This window comes from Callorhinchus milii, unplaced genomic scaffold (assembly GCF_018977255.1).
Source record: "Callorhinchus milii isolate IMCB2004 unplaced genomic scaffold, IMCB_Cmil_1.0 Scaffold13, whole genome shotgun sequence".
NCBI lineage: Eukaryota > Metazoa > Chordata > Chondrichthyes > Chimaeriformes > Callorhinchidae > Callorhinchus > Callorhinchus milii.
The window spans coordinates 6,485,687-6,508,772 of NW_024704754.1; the positions used below are offsets into that span (position 1 = coordinate 6,485,687).

The following is a 23,086-nucleotide window of genomic DNA, read 5'->3' on the forward strand; positions in this document are numbered from 1 at the left end:
AAAACCTTAGAGGGAGCCTTTTGTCTGGTTCTTTGCAAAAAAAAAAGAAAGCAAAGCCCAAGTCAAATTGAGACGGAATCCGTCAAAGAAAAAAAAAACGTAGAGCGTTTGGATCGCTCAGACCTCAGGACTTTGCACGACTCAGACCCACACGGACACGTGTGTGGGGCAGTGCTGAGCTGTGCTGAGTTGTCCTCAGTCTTATAGTTTCTCTGTCACTCAGAGTGACTTCACGAGAATACGATCTGCGGTTTTTTTGGGGGGAGAAAGATCATTTCCCCCCAAACCTCCCTCCCACCCCCCGCCCCGGGGTTTGTTCGTTCGTTTCGTTCGTTGTCTCTGATCCACTGACACAACGAGAGAGAGAGAGAGAGAGAGTGAAGGCTGAAGGCAACTCACTCTCTCACTCTCTCACTCACTCTCTCTCTCGCAGCTCAGATGCTGTGGTCCCAACGCTGAGCCTCACACTGCAGAGCCGCTGCTCTGAACTTTAACGTGGAATCCTCTCAAGTTTTTTCCTGACACTTTTTCCTGCAAACTGTAGGATGGATTGTTTCCCCTCTGTCGTTTGCTTTGTCTTTCTCTCTTTCCTGCGGGTTACAGAAGGTCTCTACTTAGCTCATCATAAAGGTATGTTGGTATTGTATGTATGTATCTATGTATGTAGGTATTATATTGTATGTATGTATCTGTGTATATGTATTCGGTTGATGTGGATGTTATTTTTGAAAAGGAGGGGAAAAGAGGAGAGAGAGAAAAAGATTTTGTTTCAACAATAATAATCTTTGCATTTGATATAGCGCCTTATCACGTCGTTGAGATGTCTCGAAGCGCTTCACTTTACATATCGTGACTTATCACGTCACTGAGATTGTATGTAAAGCGAATTGACTGTGTATTTTGTGGGCGAAATACCAGAGCAAACAATGGATTGAGGAATTATCAGGGTTTTGCTAAACATTTCAATGCCGGGATGTATGAACGTACGTGTGTGTACCTGTTATTTAACAATTGTAAACAATAATCATTTTGCACTTGGCATAACACAAGGATTTGTAAAAATATTAAGATGTCTCAACGATGTGATAAGGCACCTTATCAAATGCAAGGATTATTATTATTCACTGCAAAGTGTAGTGACTGTGTTGGTTCGGCAAGCAAAATGCGATGGTCAATTTGCTCACAGAAATAAATACCTTACACACCATAAAAAAACAGCCCCTGAAAGTGATTGACTCTGTTATGGGATGTTTCCAGTGAACAATGGTAGCAGAATGATTTCATGTATTTAGCCACGTTACAGACACACTTTGAAATAACGAGGGAGGACAAGTTTGCAGGGCTGTGGGGAGTGGGATTGATTAGGATAGCTCTTTTCAAAGAGCTGGCACAGACACAATGGGCTGAATGGCCTCCTTCTGTGCTATATAATTCTATGATTCTAGGAACTTGAGAGCAGTGATATGCAGAAATAAGCTTTTATCAGTGAATCCCAACCAGTAGCTATTTGCAATAATAATGATATTATGATAATCCTTGCATTTGATATAGCGCTTTATCACGTTGTTAAGACGTCTCAAAGTGCTTCACAGGATATACTGTAAAGTGGATTGATTGACTGTGTATTTTGTGAGCGAAACGTGGCAGCCAATAGTGCACAGCAACTTCCCACAAACAGTTGTGTATTTTTTTTCATTGATTTTACATTGCTTTCCCCCACCTCTCTCTCTCTCTATTGTAGATTTACTCCAAGACAAATTGCTGGACTATGTGTTAGTGATTCCCAGGTGTACAGATGGGGAAGGAAGATTTCTCTCTAACCTTGTATCAACATCTGGCAGAAGTCGATGGAGAAGGGAAGTGGGCAGTTCACAGCACGAGCCGAGCAATGGACAGTTGTATTATAACGTTACGGTCTTCGGGCAAGAATGGCACCTGCGGCTTAAACTGAACTCGCGACTGGTGGCACCTGGAGCCATGGTGGAGTGGCAAGAGGGCAACACCACCCACACCGAGCCTCTGCGTGGAGACTGCGTCTACTCCGGGGATATCACCGATGTTCCGGGAGCTTCGGTCGCCATCAGTAACTGTGACGGGCTGGTAAGCAAAGCAGCAATTTTCCTCCTTTCACTGATCGCTTCCTTGTATTTGCATTTGATATAATAATAATCATAATAATCCTTCCATTTGATATGGTGTCTTATCATGTCGTTGAGACATCTTAAAACACTTCAAGGAATATACAGTAAAGTGGATCAACTGTATATTTTCTCAGCACTTTGGGATTTCCTCCCAATGTGAAAGGTGCTATAACAACAACATCAAGTTGCAATTAAATAGCACCCTTCATGCCGGACGGTGTCTCGGAGCGCTTAAAATTGCAAATGACAAATGTTGGTGTTTATAATTACAATTTGTTGTTATTGTTATTGTTATACAAATGTAATTTGTTGTTAGTGTTGTTGTTGTGGAAACAATGCAGCAGCTAATTGTGCATAACAGTTATCACAGTTAGATACTGCCTTATCACATTGTCGAGACATTTCAAAATCCTTTACAGGATATTTTGTAAGGTGAAGTGACAGTGTATTTTGTGAGCGAAACACAGCAGCCAATTTGCGCACAGCAGTGTCCCACAAACAGTCATGGAGTGAGTTGCCAAATTTTATTTGGGGGGATTGTTGGCCAGGACACGGGGAGAGAGAAACTCACTTCTCTTTTCAAATAGTGTTGTGGGGGATCTTTAACGTCCATCTGAACAGGCAGACGGACCTCGGTTTAACAGCTCATCCGAAGAGAAGCTTCCTTTCCCCTATTGTGTGTTTTCACCTCCAACCCACCTTCGGCACCGGATGTGCACCTCTAGGGAACACACGCGTGCTCCAGTAAGAGTGATATAAGTTTGTGGGGGGATGGGGAAAGAGAGAGAGAGATCCAAACATAAATAAGACATTTTAGATGTAGCAGAGATCAAAATAGTACATTTTAGTTCATTAGCGCATATTTCACAGGAACATATCTATGTTATATAGTTCATAGGAACACATTTATGTATAGTTCATGGGAAAGCATATTTGTGTTCAGGTGATGCCAGACCATAGAGGATTGATTAAAGGTGCACTTTGCTGGTGTCAAGGCTGAGTAACTTAAGCGCTTCAGTTACTATTCGGTTCAACCTTGCTCTTTCGCTTTTTTGTAGCTTCAATTAAGGTGTAAAAATCCTCACACTCGTCTACAAATCCATTCATGTTCTGTCATCTCCCTACCTTCTGACCTGCTTTCTCCCCACGTCACTACCTGCTCCCTCTGCTCGGCTGGCTCTGGCCTCCTGTTGTTCCTCTTCCCCTTTGCGCCACTATCAGTGGCCACATTTTCAGCCACTACAACCTCAAAGCTTTCAAACTCTCTCCCCTTATCGCTCTGCCTTGCCCCCTCCTCTTTTAAACCTTCCTCTTTGACCATGCTTACAGTCACCTCCTCCCTCCCCTCAGCTCAGCATCAGGCTTTGCCACTGTTAAGAGATCCAAGGTTAACTTAATCTGGATCCAGATTTACTCCGCTTTCCTTTAGGGAATTTGTCCAGAATTTAGCAAATTGGTGAATCCGTTCTCAGTTTTAGCATCGTTTTTTCTGCAACCCTTAAAGGAAACGTGCTGAAAATTGGCTTCGGAATTGAGGCTGTGTTTTTAAGAATTTGAAAATCAAAAATAGACTCAATCTTAGACCCATGTGACATCTCTCTTCACCAAGATGACATGAATCCACAGTGAAACTGGGGCTAGCTTAGGGTGGAATGACTGAAAAACACGAATTACTGTATTAAGTGTAAATCTGATGTGTGGTTCGGGGGTTATATGGATCATTTTTTATTGATCTGGATCTAACATTTTGCACAGGGAGTGAAATGAGACTTGGAAAAGCTGTATTTTTGTACAAGAAATACTGAACAGTTCATGATTTGATTTCATACACACAGCTACTTTCAAGCTTAAAGTAGCTTAAAGTTCAGCAGCATCAATTTTTTCCATCTTCCCCTGAGATGATTGTGGGTCTGTTGAGTAGATTGGTTTTCTATTCCTCTGAAACAACGGAGTGCAAAGAGCTCAGAATGTGTGTGAGTGAAGGAAACAGTGTTAAAGCACCTGTGTCATTTGCAGTGAGAGAGGTAAGAGGCAGAGTAGGCGAGATTTCAACTAAAAAATGACAGCAGAAATAAAGACCGACTGTAAATCGGTGCCGTATCAAATGCTTTAAAGGACTTTAAAAGATTTTAAGACAATGCAAATGTAATTGTGACTGTGCTTACGGTCACCTCCTCTCTCCCCCTAGCTCGGCGTCAAGCTCCGCCATTGTTATCTTCACTGCGAGGAGATGCTGGATTTCCTTGAATCCAAAATCAAGGGAATCCGCTCCGCGGTCACACCCCCTCCAACTTCCACCCACCCCCACCCCCTCCCTCTTACACTCCGACTCCTACCCATCCTCCCCTGCACACCTTCGTACCCATTTCCCCACCCTCTGTCACCAAACTCATCCTGTCCTTGAAACCCACCACCTGCTCCCTGGACCCCATCCCCACTCCACTCCTTATCTCTCAGCTCCACCTCCTTGCCCCACATATCACAGACATCATGAACCTGTCCCTCTCCTCTGGCTCTGTTCCCATTCCCCTAAAAACTGCCATCATCACTCTCACTTTGAAAAAACCATCCCTTGATGCGTCGCAGCTATCAAGCTACCGGCCCATCTCCAACCTCCCCTTCCTGTCCAAGGTCCTTGAAAGAGTTGTGGCCTCCCAGCTGCGCTCTTTCCTCTCCACCCATTCATTATTCGAACCCCTTCAGTCAGGTTTCCGTGCTGCCCATAGCACAGAAACCACCCTGGTCAAGGTCACCAATGACATCTTGACCATCTGCGACCAGGGCTCCCTCTGCCTCCTCGTCCTCCTCGACCTATCGGCAGCATTCAATACGGTCGACCACGCTATCCTTCTCCACCGCTTGTCCTCCCACCTCAACCTTCAAGGCCCTGTCCACAAACGGCTTTTCCTCCAGCCCCCGCACTGTCTCGTGCGGTGTCCCTCAGGGCTCTGTCCTCGGTCCCCTCCTCTTCACCCTCTATATGCTCCCCCTGTGGTGACATCATCCGCAGACATGGGGTTAACTTCCACATGTATGCGGATGACACCCAACTCTACCTTTCCTCCTCTACCCTCAACTCCACGACCACCGATGTCCTGACAGCTGCCTGTCCGACATCGAGTCCTGGACGAGAGACAACTTTCTTCAGCTCAACGTGCGCAAAACTGAGGCCCTCCTGATTGGCTCACGTCAGCGCCTCCGCACCTCAGGCGCTGACAGCATCAGCATCCAAGGCTGCACTCTCCACCTCTCAAAGCCAATCAGGAACCTCGGGGTTCTGTTCGACCCTGAGCTGTCCTTTCTCCCTCACATCCGCACCACAACTGGCACTGCCTTCCACCACCTCCGAAACATCGCCAAACTACGGCACTACCTCACCCCTCACGCTGCTGAAACTCTGGTCCATGCCTTTATCACCTCAAGGCTGGACTATGGGAACTCTCTCCTCGCGGCCTTCCCGGCCCTCCCTCCACACTGCAGGTCATTCAGAACTCTGCAGCTCGTGTACTGTCCCGCACCAGGCTTCGCGACCACATCACTCCCACCCTCGCTCGCCTCCACTGGCTCCCCATCCCCCAGAGGATCGAATTCAAGATCCTCATCCTCACCTACAAGGCCATTCACGGCCTCGCTCCCTCCTACCTCTCCGATCTACTATCCCCCTACCTACCTGCCCGTACCCTCCGTTTCTCTGGCCCCGGTCTGCTCCACATCCCCCGCCCCAACTGCCCTACCATCGGTGGTCGGGCCTTCAGCCTCTCAACCCCGAGGCTCTGGAACTCTATCCCCCAGTGCCTTCGCCGCTTCCTCCCTTTCCTCCTTCAAGGCCGGTCTCAAGACCTTTCTCTTTGACCGTGCCGTCAGCTCCCCTCTCAACTCTCTACCCACTCCTCGCCCCCTCCCTTCCCTCCCCTCACCCTGACCATTTCCCCCCCCTCCTCGCTCCCTTCCCTTCCCTCCCCTCACCCTCACCATTTCCCCCCTTGCTCGGGTCCTGACCCAACTGTCCAGCGCTTTGGGACGTCCTCCCGACGTGAAAGGCGCTCTATAAATGGAATCTTGTTGTTGTTGTTGTTGTCGTCGTTGTTAAGTGCTCTAAGACGCTGCCCCACATAAAAGATGCAGTGTAAATGCAGGTTGCTGTCATAATCTTTCAAATAAAAATCACATTAACCCTCTTGCCTCTGAGGCAGAAGGCTGTGAATTCAAGCCTCACATTGGGACCTTGAGTTCACAGTCTGGACTGACACCTTCAATGTATTGCTTGGGGGGAAGTGCTACAATGTTGGATGTGTCTTCCTTTGGATGAGATGTTAAATTCAGGTTCTGTCTGTGCCTGTTCCAGTGGACCCTGTTTAAAACTACACCGTTTGAAAAAGAAGAGCATTTCTCCTGATATCCTGGCCAACAGCCCCCCTCCCCCTCCCCCACCCCAGATAAAATTGGTCATTCTCTTCATGGCTGTTTGTGGGATATCATTGTGTGCAAATCGGCTATGTGTAAATACAGTCATTACACTTTACAGTAAATCCCATGGAACCCTTTGAGATGTCCTCCTGATGTGAAAGGCGCCACATGAAATGCGAGGATTATTATTTCTGATGATATTTTACAAGTGCCAATTAAGCAATTTGTTTGCGAATGGAAATTTTCTTGCTTGCAAGCCAGAAGATTTTAACGTTGCCAGGACGTTAAAAAAAGGAAACACAGCCAGCAATTGAAATTTTTGTGGCGAAATTAAATCAAACTGGGAACGCTACGTGGCTCAGCTGCCTTGCATTGCAAGTGTCAGCCTTTCGTGCGCAGCTTATATATCCGTAGTGCTGCCTGCACCGACTCTGGCCAGGTCACTGTGAATTACCAGCCCAGGCCCGTTCCAAGTCTGCGACTATTCCAATTAATAATAATAATAATCCTTGTATTTGATATGGCACATTTTTATGTTTTTGAGACATCTAAAGCGCCTCACAGGTTATATTGTAAAGTGAATTAATTGACTGTGTATTTTGTGGGCAAAATGCGGCAGCCAATTGCACAAAACAGTGTCCCATAAACAGTTGTGGATTGAGTGACCAAATTTGTTTTAAGTGATTATTACCCCTGGAATGCGATCTACTAACCACTCTACTAACAACTGTTTCGTACTTACTGATAGGTAAACGCCTGGAGTAAGGAAACTTGCCTAAGGTTTCACCCCGCCCGGGAATTGAACCCGGATCCTCTCGCTTTTGAGGCGAGTGCTCTAACCACTATGCTACAGGAGGAGATAAGTGGACAATGGTGAGGCAATGGCAAGCCAGCACATTAGGTCTGTTGTTGTCTGGTGATAAGTGGGAAGAACAGACTCCCTCTAGTGTGAGATCAGGTATCTGAAACTGGCATCATGGTATGACTGAAACCCAACCGGAAGGGATGAGTGTTTATATCAGTGTGTGATATTAAAATGACCAGGGGGAGGTGGGTGGGGGAGAGGCAGATTTGCTGCAGGACTACATTTGTCGAGATAATAATCCTTGAATATGATATAGCACCTTATTACGTTGTTGAAACGTCTCAAAACGCTTCACAGAATATATTGTAAAATGGATTTACCCTGCAATTTGTGAGCGAAATTTGTTCTGAAGCTGAACTGGCTGCGCAAACATAGATATTTCTCACTTTTCAAGCCTTTTTTGTCCTTTAGCAAACAATACTTTTATTTGCATGATGTATTTGTTGTGCAATAGAGGCAGCTTTGAGGACATGATGCATGGCTGTGCACTGCCTATGACTTTAATGAGTTTGACTTCCAGCTTATAAAAGCCATTAAGAAAGGTGCAGAATTTAACATTGGGTTTCTGGTGGTGGAAGACATAGCTCATTCAACACTGGAAACATTGACTTATTTAACGTCTATTCCCAAGATGGGAGTACACCCACAGGTTAGACTTTGTAAAAAGTGATTGATGTGCTTTGAGCAAATATTATTTTATTGTTTTCACTGTTGTGCAACTCTTGCAAATGGCGTTGAGAATAACAACTTGCACTCTCTAACCTGCTGACTCCCTACCAACCTGCCCGCTCCCTCCGTTCAGCGGGTTCCGGTCTGCTCCATGTCTCCCACCTGACCCGTCCTACCATCGGTGGCCGGGCTTTCAGCCTCTCTGCCCCCACACTCTGGAACTCCATCCCACAGTCCCTTCGCCTCTCTTCCTCCCTTGCCTCCTTCAAGGCCGGTCTCAAGAACCTGCTTTTCAACCGTGTCTTCGGTCGCCATCCCACCTCTCTGCCTTCCCTCACCCCTACACCACCCCTCCCCCATCCTCGGGTCCCGACCCCTGACTGGTCCAGTGCCTTGGACTTTCTCGTCCTACCGACGAGAAAGGTGGTCTATAAATGTAATTTTGTTGTTGTTGTTATATAGCACCTTTCACATAGGGTAATATCTCAAAGTGCTTCACCGAGATTCTACATAATAATAATAATCTTTGCTTTTGATGGAGCATCTTTCACGTCAGGAGGACGGCTCAAAGCACTTCACAGGATTTTTTGTGAAGTACACCTACAAATACACACACTGCGCTTTGCAGTAAAATTTGTCGTTTGATGTCAGGGCTTTGCTGTGAAGCATTTGGAGATGTTGATACGATGTGATCGGGAGTTGTATCGAATGCACGCCTGATTATTCTTATTATTTAACCTGAGCAATTTGCAAAGGGGGGTGAGTGGAGATGGAAGTTGTCTGAAGGCATGGCTGAAGAGGTAGGTGTTTAGAAGAGTTTTGATAATGGCTAGAGAGGGATTGAGTTGGAGGGATTTGGGGAGAGATTTCCAAGGTGTGATGCATAGCTCTAAATGGTCCCAGTGTACAAGGAGTTCACAAAGTCTTGTTACCCCTTTTTTTACAGTGCAATGACCAACAACTGAAACACGTGGAAGAATGATGACAATTATATTTAGTACAAGTGTGTAGCTGTATAAAAATAATAATAATTTGGTCACTCAATCCACGACTGTTTGTTAGACTCAGCTGTGCTCAATTGGCTGCTGTGTTTCGCCAACAAAATACACAGTAATAATAATCCTTGCATTTGATATAGCGCCTTATCACGTCTTCAAGACATCTCAAAGCACTTAAGGTGCTTAACAGTATATTCTGTAAAGTACTTTGAGAGATCTCGAAGACCTGATAAGACACTATAACAAATGCAAGGATTATTATGATTGTTATTATTATCTCAGCAAGGAATAATTACAGGCTAGGGAGTCTTGCTTGGCACATGCGCAAAGGCAGATATCAGCTGAGGATAGACTCTGGCTCACAGCTGTGTTGACCTCTGGCCAGATAACACTCACTGTCCACAGTGAAGATCAGCCAGTTGGAGTGAGATACTGAGCTGTTCTTCAGAGGGTGTTTGTGAAATCGCTCCCCAGTGCAACTCACCCACTGCCTCTGGGAGACCAGGGAGTGAGGTGAAGGACAATATCTCTTAACCATGCAGGGATCCACCCTAGGTGCGTCACATCTCCACCCTGTTCTTGATCAGAATATTTCCAGCAGCTACAAAACTTGACAGGACAAGACAGTGCTTGCTCGGGCTAGATTATTTTACAATGGGGAGCGAGCTGTTCATTAGATGGGGAAAGTCAAGGAGAGAGTGAGAGACTAACAGTCTATGTCTCAGAGGTTACCCAGAGGTTACCTGTGGATTGGGGAGTAAGCAACCTGCTTACTCCCCAATCCACAGCCTACCTGTTGCCTCAGCTCGACTGCCTCTGGCTTCTTGCTTGTCCCTCGTGCCCTGCATTCCACCACAGGTGGCCATGCTTTTAGCCGCTACGTCCTGAAACTCTGGAACACTCTCCCTCAATCCCTTCGCCTTGCCTCCCCCTCTCCCATCTTCAGGTCCTTCCTCTTCGACCATGCTATGGTCACCCACCCCTACCCCCGGCTTGGTGTCATGCTTTGCCACTGTCAAGCATTATGGAATATTACCCTGCGTGAGGGGCTCTATATAAATGCAAGTTGTTGTTGTTTAGAGATTATCGATTCACCTGTTGTGGCTCTGACCAATTTTTTATCTGTTCATTGTTTACATTCAAGAAGATTAATTTAGCAATGGTGTTGTCAGTTGAAGCAATTTATATTAATCCTGAGGTTTACATTTGCATTTTCATAGTGCCTTTCACCTGGGGGACATCTTAAAATTCTTTATAGAGAGGGCGTCAGACATTGAGTGGAGCGGAGGGAGGTTATTGTCCAAGAGATAAGTTTACGTGAGGAATTTAAGCACAGATAGAGAGAAGGTGCAGGGAAATCCAGAGGATAATAATAATAATAATAATAATCATCATCATCATCCTTGCATTGTCACATTGTCTCAAAGCACTTCACACGATATTCTATAAAGTGTGTATTTTGGGGGGAAACCTGGCAGCCAGTTGCACACAGCAGTATCCCACAGGCAGCCATGGGGCGAGCAACCACTTTTATTTGGGGGATTGTTGGCCAGGACACTGGGAGAGAGAAACTACCTTCACGATGGTGAGGCGGAGGGGACGAGCAGGAGAGTATGGCCAGAGAAAGCCACTGAGGTCGGAAGCTCGGAGGAGGCGGGATGAGATAATATGTGTCAGAATGTGAAGATGAGAGTGGGGAATCTTGAAGTCATTTCACCTTGGAGTTATGTTTGAGACTGACGGCACAATGTAAAAGAGCTAAATAAATTCTTTGAATCCATTGTATTGACACAATTAATCTGAATCTATGGTGAATTGGGATCATGAACTGCCTCAGGATTAATGGAGTTAAGGACTCAGAGTGGGATCAGATGGGAGCTACTAAGGCATTGATGCCTTGAGCTTGTCACCAGGATTCTATAGACATTGCCTCCTTGTTAACGAGCAGTAGGTTCAATTGAAGACCATTTGCGCTTTTTTGACCCAGGTACATAAGAAAAATTGCTTTAAATTCTCTTCAAAGTAAATTGCACCTTAATCCTTGCAGTAAAGCACATTGGCTGACCCGTCTTACACTGAATCTGATCATCATCATTTATGGGATGCTGCTGTGCACAATTGGCTGCCACGTTTCGCCCACAAAATACACAATACAATGTGATGCACTTTGAGACATCTGAACCATGTAATAATGTGCTATATCAAATGCAAGGATTATTATTATTGTTATTAAGGTGGGAAGCAGCTGACAAGTGTATTATAGCTGACAAGTGGTTTCAATAAGCAAACCGCACAATGTGTAGTCGGTCTGCCCTGAAAATTATTTATTGTTCAGAAATAACCAAATAGGCAACTCATGTATTTGTTGCCTTCAACTCCCCCCAGACCGACCTCCTTTCCACCACTCTTCCTTGGGGAATGGCACTTACCACGCATTTCTTTCAGAAGATCACAAGATTGGTTTGGACGAAGAAGGCTCTTCAACTCATCCGATTTCAGAACACTCACCTTACCATTCCCCCATCACAGCGTCAAACTGCTTTTTAAATGAATCTGAGTGTCCTGGCCTCAACCCACCTTTCCTGGCAAGCCTGTTCCAGTCGTTGATTACCTTCTGAGTAAAGCTGATGATTACTGGTGAAATGGGAATGGGTGAAATGGGAATGAGTGTGTGAATTTCTGAACTGCGGTGACCCTAATTCTATAAAACTATAAATGCCAGACAAAGAGTCCTGTAATGTAGTGGTTAATGCGCTCGCCTCGCAAGCGAGAGGATCCGGATATGATTCTTCGGCAGGGCAAAACCTTACACCATGTTTCGTTACTTCACACACCTCTGTTTGTCTAACAGTAAGTAGGAACCCGGTTGTTAGTTGATTGAAGGATCACTTTCCATGGGCAATAATCCCTTCAAAAAAAATGTGGTCACTCAATCTATGACTTTTTGTGGGACACTGCTGTGCGCAATTGGCTACCATGTTTCACCCAAAATATACAGCCAATCCACTTTGCAATGTTTTCTGTGAAGCACATTGAGATGTCTCAATGACATGATAAGGCTCTATATCAAATGCAAAGATTGTTATTAATATTATAAGGGAACACGCTTCCTTCAGTTTAGTCCCAGAGACTTGATAAAATACTTGGTAAGTACCTACTAAAATGCTTGATAAAAATCGTTCAATTTTCCCTGGAGTTAGGTGTTCCGGGCAACAGGTCACCTACCACACAGTGTTCCTGTCGAACTGTTTCATTTGGTTTATCCATCCCGAGGAGAAAGGCAAATCCGAAACAACAGGGGGAAGAGCAGTGGAAGTAAGACTGTGCGCAGAGGTTTTAAACTCAAGGTCACAGCAGTTGACTGTGACGAGCATTGTTTCCGTGCTATCAGATGCACAGTGTACGGGAAGAGAACGGGTGGGGGGACCTTTCAGAGGACAAAGGCGAGAAACAGAGTTTTTGCTGGGAACCTTGTAATATAAGAAAGCTATTTAGAAAAACTCTTCCTCTCAACGCTGTCTTTTCAAGCTGCGGCCACTTTTATATTTGACATGAAATAAACGTGTAAACCTCTCCATAATGTGCTGTTGCTACAGATTTATCAATTTACATAACTTTGAGACTTTCCTCTTGGAGTGACAGGTGCTATATCAAATGCAAGCAATGTTGTTGTTAATAATACATTGCAAACCTTAGGCAAGTTTCCTTACTCCATACGCCTCTGTTTACCTAGTAGTAAGATGTGCACAATTGACTGCTGCGTTTCACCCACAAAATACAAAATCAATCTACTTTACAATATATTCTGTGAAAGCACTTTGAGATGTGACAACCACGTGATAAGGTGCTATATCAAATAAGAATATAATAAGAACATAAGAACATAAGAAATGCTAGACAAAAAAAAGACCAAGGTCCATCTAATTTCACTTCCACCTTTCTGGCGGTCGCATGCACGAGTCCCGAACTATCTATATACTATATCCCATAATATTATTTCCTAAAAGAAAACTATCTGATCTATGTTTGAAGGAATCAACATTTCCTGCTTCAACTGTCTCCCTCGGGAGTCTGTTCCACAGGTTTACTATTTACTCAGTGAAATAGTGCTTGCATAGATTTGTTCTGAATTTACCCCCCTTCAATTGCAGGCCATGTCCTCTGGTTTTACTATTCTGGACTAGTTGAAACAGTCTGTCATGATCTAGCCCCTTTAGAATCTTATAGTCAGCAATCATATCGCCTCTCAATCTTCTCCTTTCCAGCGTGAACATGCCCAATTTACTTAGTCACTCCTCATAGTCTAGTCCTTCCATTTCCTCAATCATTCTGGTTACCCTCCTCTGTATCCTCTCGATTTCTCCCATATCCTTTTTGTACTGTGGTGACCAGAACTGTACACAGTATCTTAAGTACAGACTCACCAATGATTTATACAGTGGCAGGATTACTCCACTATTTTGGCTTGCTATTGATCTTTTGATACATCCCAACATTTGATTTGCTTTACTCACTGCCACAGAGCATTAGGAACATAGGAACATGGGAACAGGAGGAGGCCGTTCAGCCCTTCAAGCCTGTTCTGCCATTTAACTAGATCATGGCTGATCTGTACCTCAACTAATCCTTTCAATTCCAATTTCCTGCTTTCTCCCCATATCCCTTAATACCCTGACCTACCATAAATCTGTCAACCTCACTGTTAAAGGTCTGAATGGATCCAGCATTGTTGTGAGAGCTTCAATTTATTGTCAATCAGGACCCCCAGGTCTTTTTCATTTTCTATACATATTATTTTCCTTCCATTCAAATAATAGTCCCTTCCTGGATTTTTTGTCCCCATGTGAAGTACTTTATATTTCTCTATATTGAATTTCATCTGCCACCGGTCTGCCCAATTCCCAAGTATGTTCAAATCGTTCTGTAACCTATCTTGTTCAGCTTTGCAATCTAGGAGTCCTGTAGCTCAGTGGTGTGGAGTCCTGTAGTTCAGTGGTTAGAGCACTCGCTTTGCAAGTGAGAGACCTGAGTTCAATTCCAGGCAGAGGGCGAAACCTTGGGCAAGTTTCCTTACACCACACAGAGCCTAATAATAATCCCTCCAAAACCAAAAACAATAATAAATTGGTCATTTTCAATCTACGACTGTTTGTGGGACATTGCTGTGCGCAATTGGCTGCCGCGTTCACCCACAAATATACAGTCAATTCACTTTACAGTGTGTTCTGTGAAGCGCTTTGGGACGACCTCCCGACGTGAAAAGTGCTATATCAAATGCAAGGATTATTATTATTATTATTATAGCACCTTCGTTAGCTTGGTGTCATCTGCAAACTTAGCCACTGTGCTTCTGAATCCTCGTTTCAGATCATTGAAAAAATAGACCCTTGTGGGACTGCACTGGTAACATTTTCCCGGTCTGATGACATTCCCTGTACCACCACCCTCTGGGTTGTTCTGATCAGCGAGTTGTGTATCCATTGCCATATACTTCCACTGATTCCCGCTTTCTTTACATTCAGTACCAGCCTCTCAAGAGGAGCTGTATCAAAGCCCGTACTGAAATCCAGATATTCAACACCCCTTACCCTTATCAAGCTCCCTTGTCACACCATCAAAGAAAACCAGTAAATTAGATTGTCAAGACCTCCCCTTCATGAACCCATATTGGCTATCATTTATGATTTTATTTCTGTCCAGGTGCTCTGTGATTTTATCCATAATTTTACCCACAACGTCAAACTTAATGGTGTGTAGTTTCCTGGGTCACTTTTGTTATCGTTCTTAAAAATAGGAGTAACATCTGCCTTTCTCCCGTCGGCACCTTCCAGTATTCAGTGATTTCTGAAAGATTTGTGCCAGCATTTCTGTGACTTCCTCCTTTAGTTCCTTAAGGATCCTCGAATGCAATTCATCCAGCTCCTGAGATTTATTTACCGTAAGTTTGCACAGCTATTTGGCAACCATGTGATATGAATAGTGTCGTAACTTTCCTCTATGACATCCTTGAGTTCTCTTTGTAGATCAGATAGACTATCCGTCTGCTGCATTAAATGCAAGGATCATTATTATTATTATTATTATAGATAGTGGAAGCCTGGCCAATTTTTTTTTTGCCTCACCGTAACCCAGATGGCCATGGTGCTAAGATGCACTGACTTGACTCACCACGAGCCAGAGTTCAGCCATAGAGCTTCCCAGTCTGTGCGGTTTAGCTGCTTAGAACTCGCCAAACAAAGCTACGGCTTTACAGTGCGAAAACTGTTCCATGAAGCTCCATTGTCAAATGCTTTCTGCTGATAAGCAGCTTACTGTCTCTGTATATGAAAAAAATCATGTTCCAGTGTGATTGATTTTGAAGGTTCCTCCTCTTTAAAAGCTGAGATAACAGGACAGGTGGGCATTGAAGGCTTACCTTGTTGACCTATGCACTTAACCTCTATCTGTCTCTCGCCCTCCTCCCTGACCTACTAATTAACCATTTATTTTAAATATCTGTTATTTCAGAGCATAATACTAATAACAGTCCTTGCATTTGATACAGTGCTTTATCACGTTGTCGAAACTTCTTAAAATGCTTCACAGAATATGCTGTAAAGTGTGGTGACTGTGTATTTTGTGGGTGAAACGGGGCAGCCAATTTGCGCACAGTGATGTCCCACAAACAATCATGGAGTAAGCGACCAATTTTATTTGGAGTATTGTTTACCAGGACACGAGGGAAGAGAGAGACTCTCTTCTCACGAAGGAACTTGGCAAATTATTGATTTCAGTCTTAACTCTAAGATCATTTTTCTCCAGTTCTCAAAAGAAACTTACAGNAAAAAAAACAGTTTCAAACTTAAGGCTGCGTTTGACAATTTGCCAAACTCTGCACGATAAAATGCTTAGCAAAAACAGTTGTTGGCGAAAACAGAGCGGTTGACAGGGAGTGTGGGTGAACTGAAATGAGATCTATTTTAAAAGGGTTGGTTAAATGAGGACACCTTATTGTTTTCCTAGAGTATTGCAAAGTTATATTTTTAAAAAAAGAAATATATTTTCAATCTCCTATATGGCTCCTTCTGCTAAGAATATTTCCTAAGCTCCGAGTTATCAATTTTCGAAATTGCAGCGCATATTCCTGAGAGCAGCAGTTCCATTACAGATTTTATGTCTCGCTTTACCCAGTCATTACAATCCTTTCTGTGGTCAAAAAGAACCCTGAGCCCTTGCCACGTCTCCCATAAACACAAGCGTTTTGCTAGTTTGATCCAGGCAGTTGCACAGAAATATAGAAATTTTGCAACACAGAATGAGGCTGTTCAGACTATTGAGTTGACAATCTCAGAGCATTCAATCTTACTACCCTGCTTTAACCCCACGCTCCCTTAACTCTCTATCCTTCATATATCTGTCTGTCTGCCCCTTGAAGGCTTAAGACTAAAAAGTTTAAGGTGGTGCAGAAATGTGCAAAGTTCTTAAATTCAACCTTGATTTATATATATTCTGGAATCCTGCAGCGTAGTGGAAGCACGCTAGCCTTGCAAGCAAGAGGACTCGGGTTCAATTCCCAGGTGGGTTGAAACTTTGACAAGCTTCCTTACTCCACATGTCTCTGTTTACCCAGCAGTAAGTAGGATTGGAGGATCACTTTCTGGGGGTAATAATCGCTCCTAAAAAGAAAAAATCCCTCAATCCCTCAATTGGTCATTCAATCCACAAATATTTGTGGGACAATATTGTGCGCAATTGGCTGCCCTGTTTCGCCCACAAAATACACAGTGAATCCATTTTACAGTATATTCTGTGAAGCACTTTCAGACGTCTCAACAATGTGATGCGACTCGATATCAAATGCACTTTGCCTCTACCACATTCCCAACAACTCTGACTAAAAGCATCTTTCCTAAGTTCTCCTTTTGCTCTTCCTGGCACTATCTTGCAAGTTTCGTTGAAGTATGTGTTTATTGGATTCACCACAATGCAAAATAGTCTCTATTCTGGAGCGTCTTAAGTTATCTTTTTGGAATTAATTAAAGTATCAGAGAAAACCTGGCGTGCCAAATAATCCCAGACCCCAGGAGAGAAACAAGTTTGAGAATGTCCACGACAGGCCAGCCACGTGGCATGTCCTAGTCGTTCTGTAGAAAAGTTGTTCAGGTGGATGTTAAAGATCCCGAGGCAGTGTTCAAAAAGAGAAGGGTGTTTCTCTCTCCCCGTGTCCTGGTCGACAATCCGCCAAATAAAATTGGTCAAAAACAACAACTTGCATTTAAATAGAGCCCCTTACGCAGGGTAGTGTCCCAGAGCGCTTGATAGTGGTGGAGCATGACCCCCGAGCCAAGGGGAGTGGGGAGGTGGCTGTAGGCATAGTTGAAGAGAAAGGTCTGATGTTGGGGAAGGCGGATGGATAGAGGGAGAGTGTTCCATAGTTTCGGGTCATTGACTTCATGTCTGTTTGTGGGACGTGGCTGTGCGCAAATTGGCTGCCACGTTCGCCTGTAAAATGCATAGTTGCTACTGTTTAGAATAATTCCCACAACCAAAGCGCTTTGAGATGTCTTGATGATGAGAGGTTGCTAGGTCAAATATGAAGATAATTATTATTAATGAAGCATTCAGTACTCAGTGTGTCTTGCAATACTCAATGATGCAGTCTTGCAATAATCCTTGCATTTGATAATTGATATAGCGCTGTTCACGTCTTCTAGACGTCTCTAAGCGTTTCATAGAATATCCAGTAAATTGAATTGACTATAAACAGTAGCAACTATGCATTTAAGTATCAGTGATCTGTTAGTTGAAATCCATGTGGGTCTATTCTGGTCAGTAAGCTTTTCATCCTCCTCTCCCCTTCCTCTCCCCCCCACCCCCCCACCACACAGTAATGGACTAAATGCATAATTTAACTTTACATTTCAAATGCAATTAGAAGTTAAGTAGACGTTAGTTATTTATAAGTGCACAGGGATGATTTCACAAAATTTACTGAAAGGAGCAAAATAGCGCTTAATCTTATAATGAATTACTTTCATGGAGTACACTACGCACTCTCCCCTGCCTCCAGCTTTTTATTTGATCAGCCGGGTGTCTGATACATATGGAAACCCATCACCATGCTTGAGAGTATCCAAACCAAACTAAGAATTCCATGCATCCCACCTATACATGGAAATTCCAGAGATAGATTGTTGGAATGGAAGGTGCAGGTTGACAAGAGCCAAAGCTTGGGGACCCCAGAGTGTGCGTTGAGTTAAAAGCTGGATTCTAAAATATTATTGATAAGGGTAAGCTTTCCTGTCCAGCTAGGACCATCCTGCCTGTTAGGGCTTTGGCTTGCAGGGTTAACAGGAGATGAGTGTGCTGACTCCCTGCCCCCAGTGCCCACTGTTGACTCCCTCAGTAAATTTATCTTTCCATTAAAAAAAGATGTACTAGACAGAAAAGTGTGTAACCCTCTTTAGCTCCAATTTTTTGGCTCGGGCCCCAGACAGCAGTGTGAAGATCTTTGAGACGTGAGATGCTCTGTGCAAATGTAAATTGTAAAGTAATTTTATTACTGTGGATGTAGCAGTTTGCATCTTGTCTGGACAGTTCCTGCTTTCAAGGCATTGAGGCAATGATCTACTTTCTTGTCATTGGTCGCCATGCTAGTGTCACATTCTTGTATGAGCTGTCAACCTTCTACAGTATTGTATGTGCAGGCTGAATCGTAGCAGTTTCACCTTTCAACCACACAGCCTTGCCTTTGATGGTAATAATAATAATAATCCTTGCATTTGATATAGCACCTTATCAAGTCTTCGAGGTATCTCAAAGCACTTCACAGTATTTCTTGTAAAGTGAATTGATTGTATAAAGTATAAAACTAATCCTTGCATTTGATATAGCGCTTTTCACATCTTCTAGACATCTCAAAGTATATAATATACTATAAAGTGAATTGACTATATTTGTGGGTGAAGCGCGACAGCAAATTGTGCACAGCAGTGTCCCACAAACAGACATGGATTGAGTGACCAATTTATTATCCTCTGTCGAGGAGGATGCTACATCTGGCATCTTCTGAGGACCTCAGGACCGAGACGGAAACGAGCTGAGGAGCAAATGTGGACCAGATATTGGGGGAAAAAAACCTGTCTGTTCTCAAAGAGTGATAAACAATCTTACCAAACCCTTCATGGGAAGAATAAACGATTACAGATGTTCAAATCGCAAATAGATGCCATGATGAGTGAGTGAATAAAAGGAGGGAATAAATTTGGTTTCCGTTTAAAGAACCCAAACCCACCTTATGTTTATCAAAACAGAGCTGTTTTGCTTGTATCTCTCGTTTTTTTGGGGGTCAGCCGGGTGTCTGACACATGTGGAAACCCATCACCATGCTTAAGAGTATCCAAACCAAACTGAGAATTCCATGCATTCCACCTACACATAGAAATTCAAGAGATAGATTGGAATGCGCACTCTCTCCCTGGAGGGATATATCCTGCTTACCTAATTCCGGAAAGTATTAGGCGCAGGTTGGCAAGAAGCAATGCTTGGGGACCCCAGAGTGTGCATTAGGGTAACTGCTGGAGTCTAACCGCATAGCTTGCCATTGAGAGTACTGTCTCGCAAGCTTTCCCCCAGAAGCTGAGCAGATGATGGGTGTTTCGTGAATTCTCATCAGCCGTTGCCTGCTCAGATTCCAGGGGAGAGCTGTGGAGGTCAGTGATTGGCCATGTGGGAAATGAGGTGCAGAGTCATAGCAAACCATTAGGTGGCGCAGTGCATTGGGGGCTACAGCACCTGCTGTACCACCACACCATCTAAATACAGGTGCAATGATTGATAATTTACTAGGTTTGGTTTAAGCAGAGGTTGTTTTATGTTCTGGCCCATGTTGGGAAGTGAGGATACTGCTTCAACTGGGCCTGACATCTGGGTTCCCTCCATCATCAGTCTCACTGTTTGCAGTTAGGAAAACATAATAAGCTATAAGAGCGAGCTGGAGATGGGAGGAAGAGGACATTGAAGTTACTCCCAATGCAGAGGATACAGGGCCTGGGAATAGCACTTTGGATAGTTCTGTGGAAGTCCCTTCCCTCGTTGCCCAATATTCCAGTTGTATTTCTTCTTTGTCAAGACTGAGGTGGATAGATATTTGTTACGTAAGCTTATCAACAACAACAACAACAAAAACTTGTATTTATATAGCGTCCCTCACCCAGGGTAGCGTCTCAGAGCACTTATCAAGGGATATGGGGCAAGGGCGGGAAATTGTAGTTGATCTTATAGATCTTATAGAATGGAGGAACAGGCTCAAGGGGCTGAATGGTCTACTCCTGTTTCTATGCTTAGCTCTGGAAACTCTCCGTCAATCCCGCCGCTTTGCCCCTCTCCCCTTTTTCATGGCCCCCCCACACACCATCCCGGCTCGGAGTCAGGCTCCGCCAGTGTTAAGCACTCTGAGACGTGAGATGCTACCCTGGGTGGAGGGCACTATATACGTTCCAATGGTGACATGAACTGTCCTGAAATTGCTCAGTTGGTAGCACTCCCACCTCTGAGTCAAAAGCTTATAAGCTTCAAGCTACACGTAAGAACTTTGAGCTCACAGTCTAGGCTGATTCTCCAAAACAGTACTGGGCGAGTGGGGGGTTGGGGGGGGCTGTATTATCAGAGGTGCCATGCTTCAGATGATCGTTACAGGTGTGGATGCCCATTCAGGTGGACGTTAAAGATCCCACGGCACAATTCGAAAATGTTTCTCCCGGTGTCCTGGCCAACAATCCGCCCGATAAAACTGGTCATTTGAAGAAATCTATCAGTCTGTTATCACTGTATGTATGAAATGCAAATTGGCTGCCTACAAAGTCACAGTCACTACTACATTTCATAGTTAAATCCTAGAGCTATATTAAATGCAAGGATTATTATTACCGAAATCCAGAAATGCTTACTACAAGGCACAGCTTTGTGAGTGCAAAGGGATTATGTGCGGTGTGGTTCCATCTTCACTGAGGGCTGTGTAGATTACATCGTGTTCTTGTGAACACTGCACTTGTAAACAGAACACACACCCAGACAACTTGCTTTGTCTGCAAATGCAGTCTGCACACTTCACAGTTTGTCCACAACACATCGAATAACACCGTGAATCCTGTGCTTGTACCTCTGCTGTCTTCTGGTCACTATATTATTCATAATACAAGATAACCTTTCCCTGCCATTCACAAATATTCCTCCTTTCCTACATGTTGCTTACCTAGATAAGATAATGCAAATGTTTATGGTGTGCAATTGTTTGCATGCACATACCACACATGTGCGCATGCAATCCACATACAAAAGTATGATTTATAACCATGCACATAAAATTGCTCATTCACTTGACTGTTTACAGAATGTTGCTTTGCGTAGATTGACTGCTGTGCATATTGGCTGCAAAATACTCAGTCACTACACAATAAAATGCTGAGAAGCGCTTTAAGATGTCTTGACAATGTGGTAAGATACCGTATCAAATGCAAGGATTGGTATTATTGTATATGCTTTATAACCATATGCATGTATTCTCTCTCGATCTCACAATCACACTGATTGAAGCCATATCTGTTACAGTGAATCCCTTCCTGCCCTGGAAATGTGAGTGTTATCTACCTCAGGCTTTAAATAATCCCAGTCTGTTCTATCCCTGGAATGCAAGATGAGATTTGATGTCTACTCTTATAGCCAAAACACTTCTCAACATATTTAGCATCATAGAAAAACAGCAGTTCATTAAATGATATGCAGTGAGCCTAGTCTCTGGGTAATCAAATAGTTCATTAATTCTTTATAACCGAAGGGAAATAAATCGGACGGTTGGACCCAAGTTGGAAGGCAGGTAATAAAGAGCATCTTTTTATCTTGTTGCTTTTGATATTCTCAGGCTCATACTATCAAATAATAATAATCCTTGTATTTGATGTATCGTTGAGACATCTCAAAGCGCTTCACAGAATATAGTGTAAAGTGAATTGACTGCATTTTGTGGGCGAAATGTGGCAGCCAATTGTGCTCATCAGTGTCCTGCAGACAATCGTGGATTGAGTGACCAAATTATTATTATTTATTTTTGGAGAGAGATGTTTGGAGGTTTAGAAAGTAATATGAGATGTGCTACCTGTGTTTATACTGTATATAGCTTTAGGGCCCAAATATGCTTTGAAGTGTATGTTTCATTAAAGATAGGCAACAGTTAATTTAAATCACCAGATATGCACATTTTCTAATGCTTTAGGCACTCCGTCCATAATTAGTATAGTGATTCCAAACAAGTAAGGATCTGCCATGCCTGGCAGCTGCTTGTATATTTAAATGGTTTTTGAACCAATGATATTCCAATCTGGGGATAAGCATCTTGGGGACAAATGGCACTGGTATTTTTTGACTGCTTTCTTTGCTAAATTCATTTCAGCATCCAAAAAATTTGCCTGAGTCATCGGATATCATTGAGACTGGCAACCAATTTGCCCAGGTTCAGATAAAATTGATGAAATTGGTCATTTACTCATTTCATACGGCTGTTTGGTGGGGGGGTGGGTGGTCATTGCTGTGCACAAATTGGCTGCCGTGTTTGTCAATATTTAACATATTAGACAAACCTACAAATGTAGGAATTCGCCTACGAATACACAGTTACTCCATGTTAGTCATTTCTGCGAAGCTCTTTGAGACACTATATCAAATTCAAGGATTATTGAAAGTCACAAATATTGTGTTCTTGACCTGAACTGAGATCTCAGTTGTGAAGTGTAGTTTCAGCCTTGTGAAGTCATAGACCCGAACAGAAAGTAATAATAATCCTTGCATTTGATATGACACATTGGGAGAACGTCTCAAAACGCTTCACAGCATCGTACTGTAAAGTGTAATGTATTTTGTAGGTGAACGCGGCAGCCAATGTTCTGCACAGCAAATTCCTGCAAACAGCCTTGAAGCGAATGACCAATTTTATCACTTGACTTGACCAAATAACCCCATGTGATACCAGCAAT

The 23,086-nt window shown here is 43.6% G+C and overlaps 1 protein-coding gene and 1 non-coding gene across 2 annotated transcripts in view; one reads left to right on the top strand and one right to left on the bottom strand.

The window, feature by feature from the left end:
* The first annotated feature begins 482 nt into the window (after positions 1-482).
* Positions 483-23,086, top strand: part of LOC103186476 (A disintegrin and metalloproteinase with thrombospondin motifs 2) — a 95,226-nt gene continuing 72,622 nt past the window's right edge. The window contains exons 1-2 of the mRNA XM_007905541.2: positions 483-630; positions 1,742-2,100. Of these exons, the coding sequence (XP_007903732.1) occupies positions 546-630; positions 1,742-2,100 (444 nt within the window). The 5' untranslated portion in view covers positions 483-545. The remainder of the gene's footprint in view (positions 631-1,741; positions 2,101-23,086) is intronic.
* On the bottom strand, positions 7,331-7,406 carry trnal-caa. The gene has a single exon. It is a non-coding gene; the product is annotated as a tRNA-Leu (tRNA).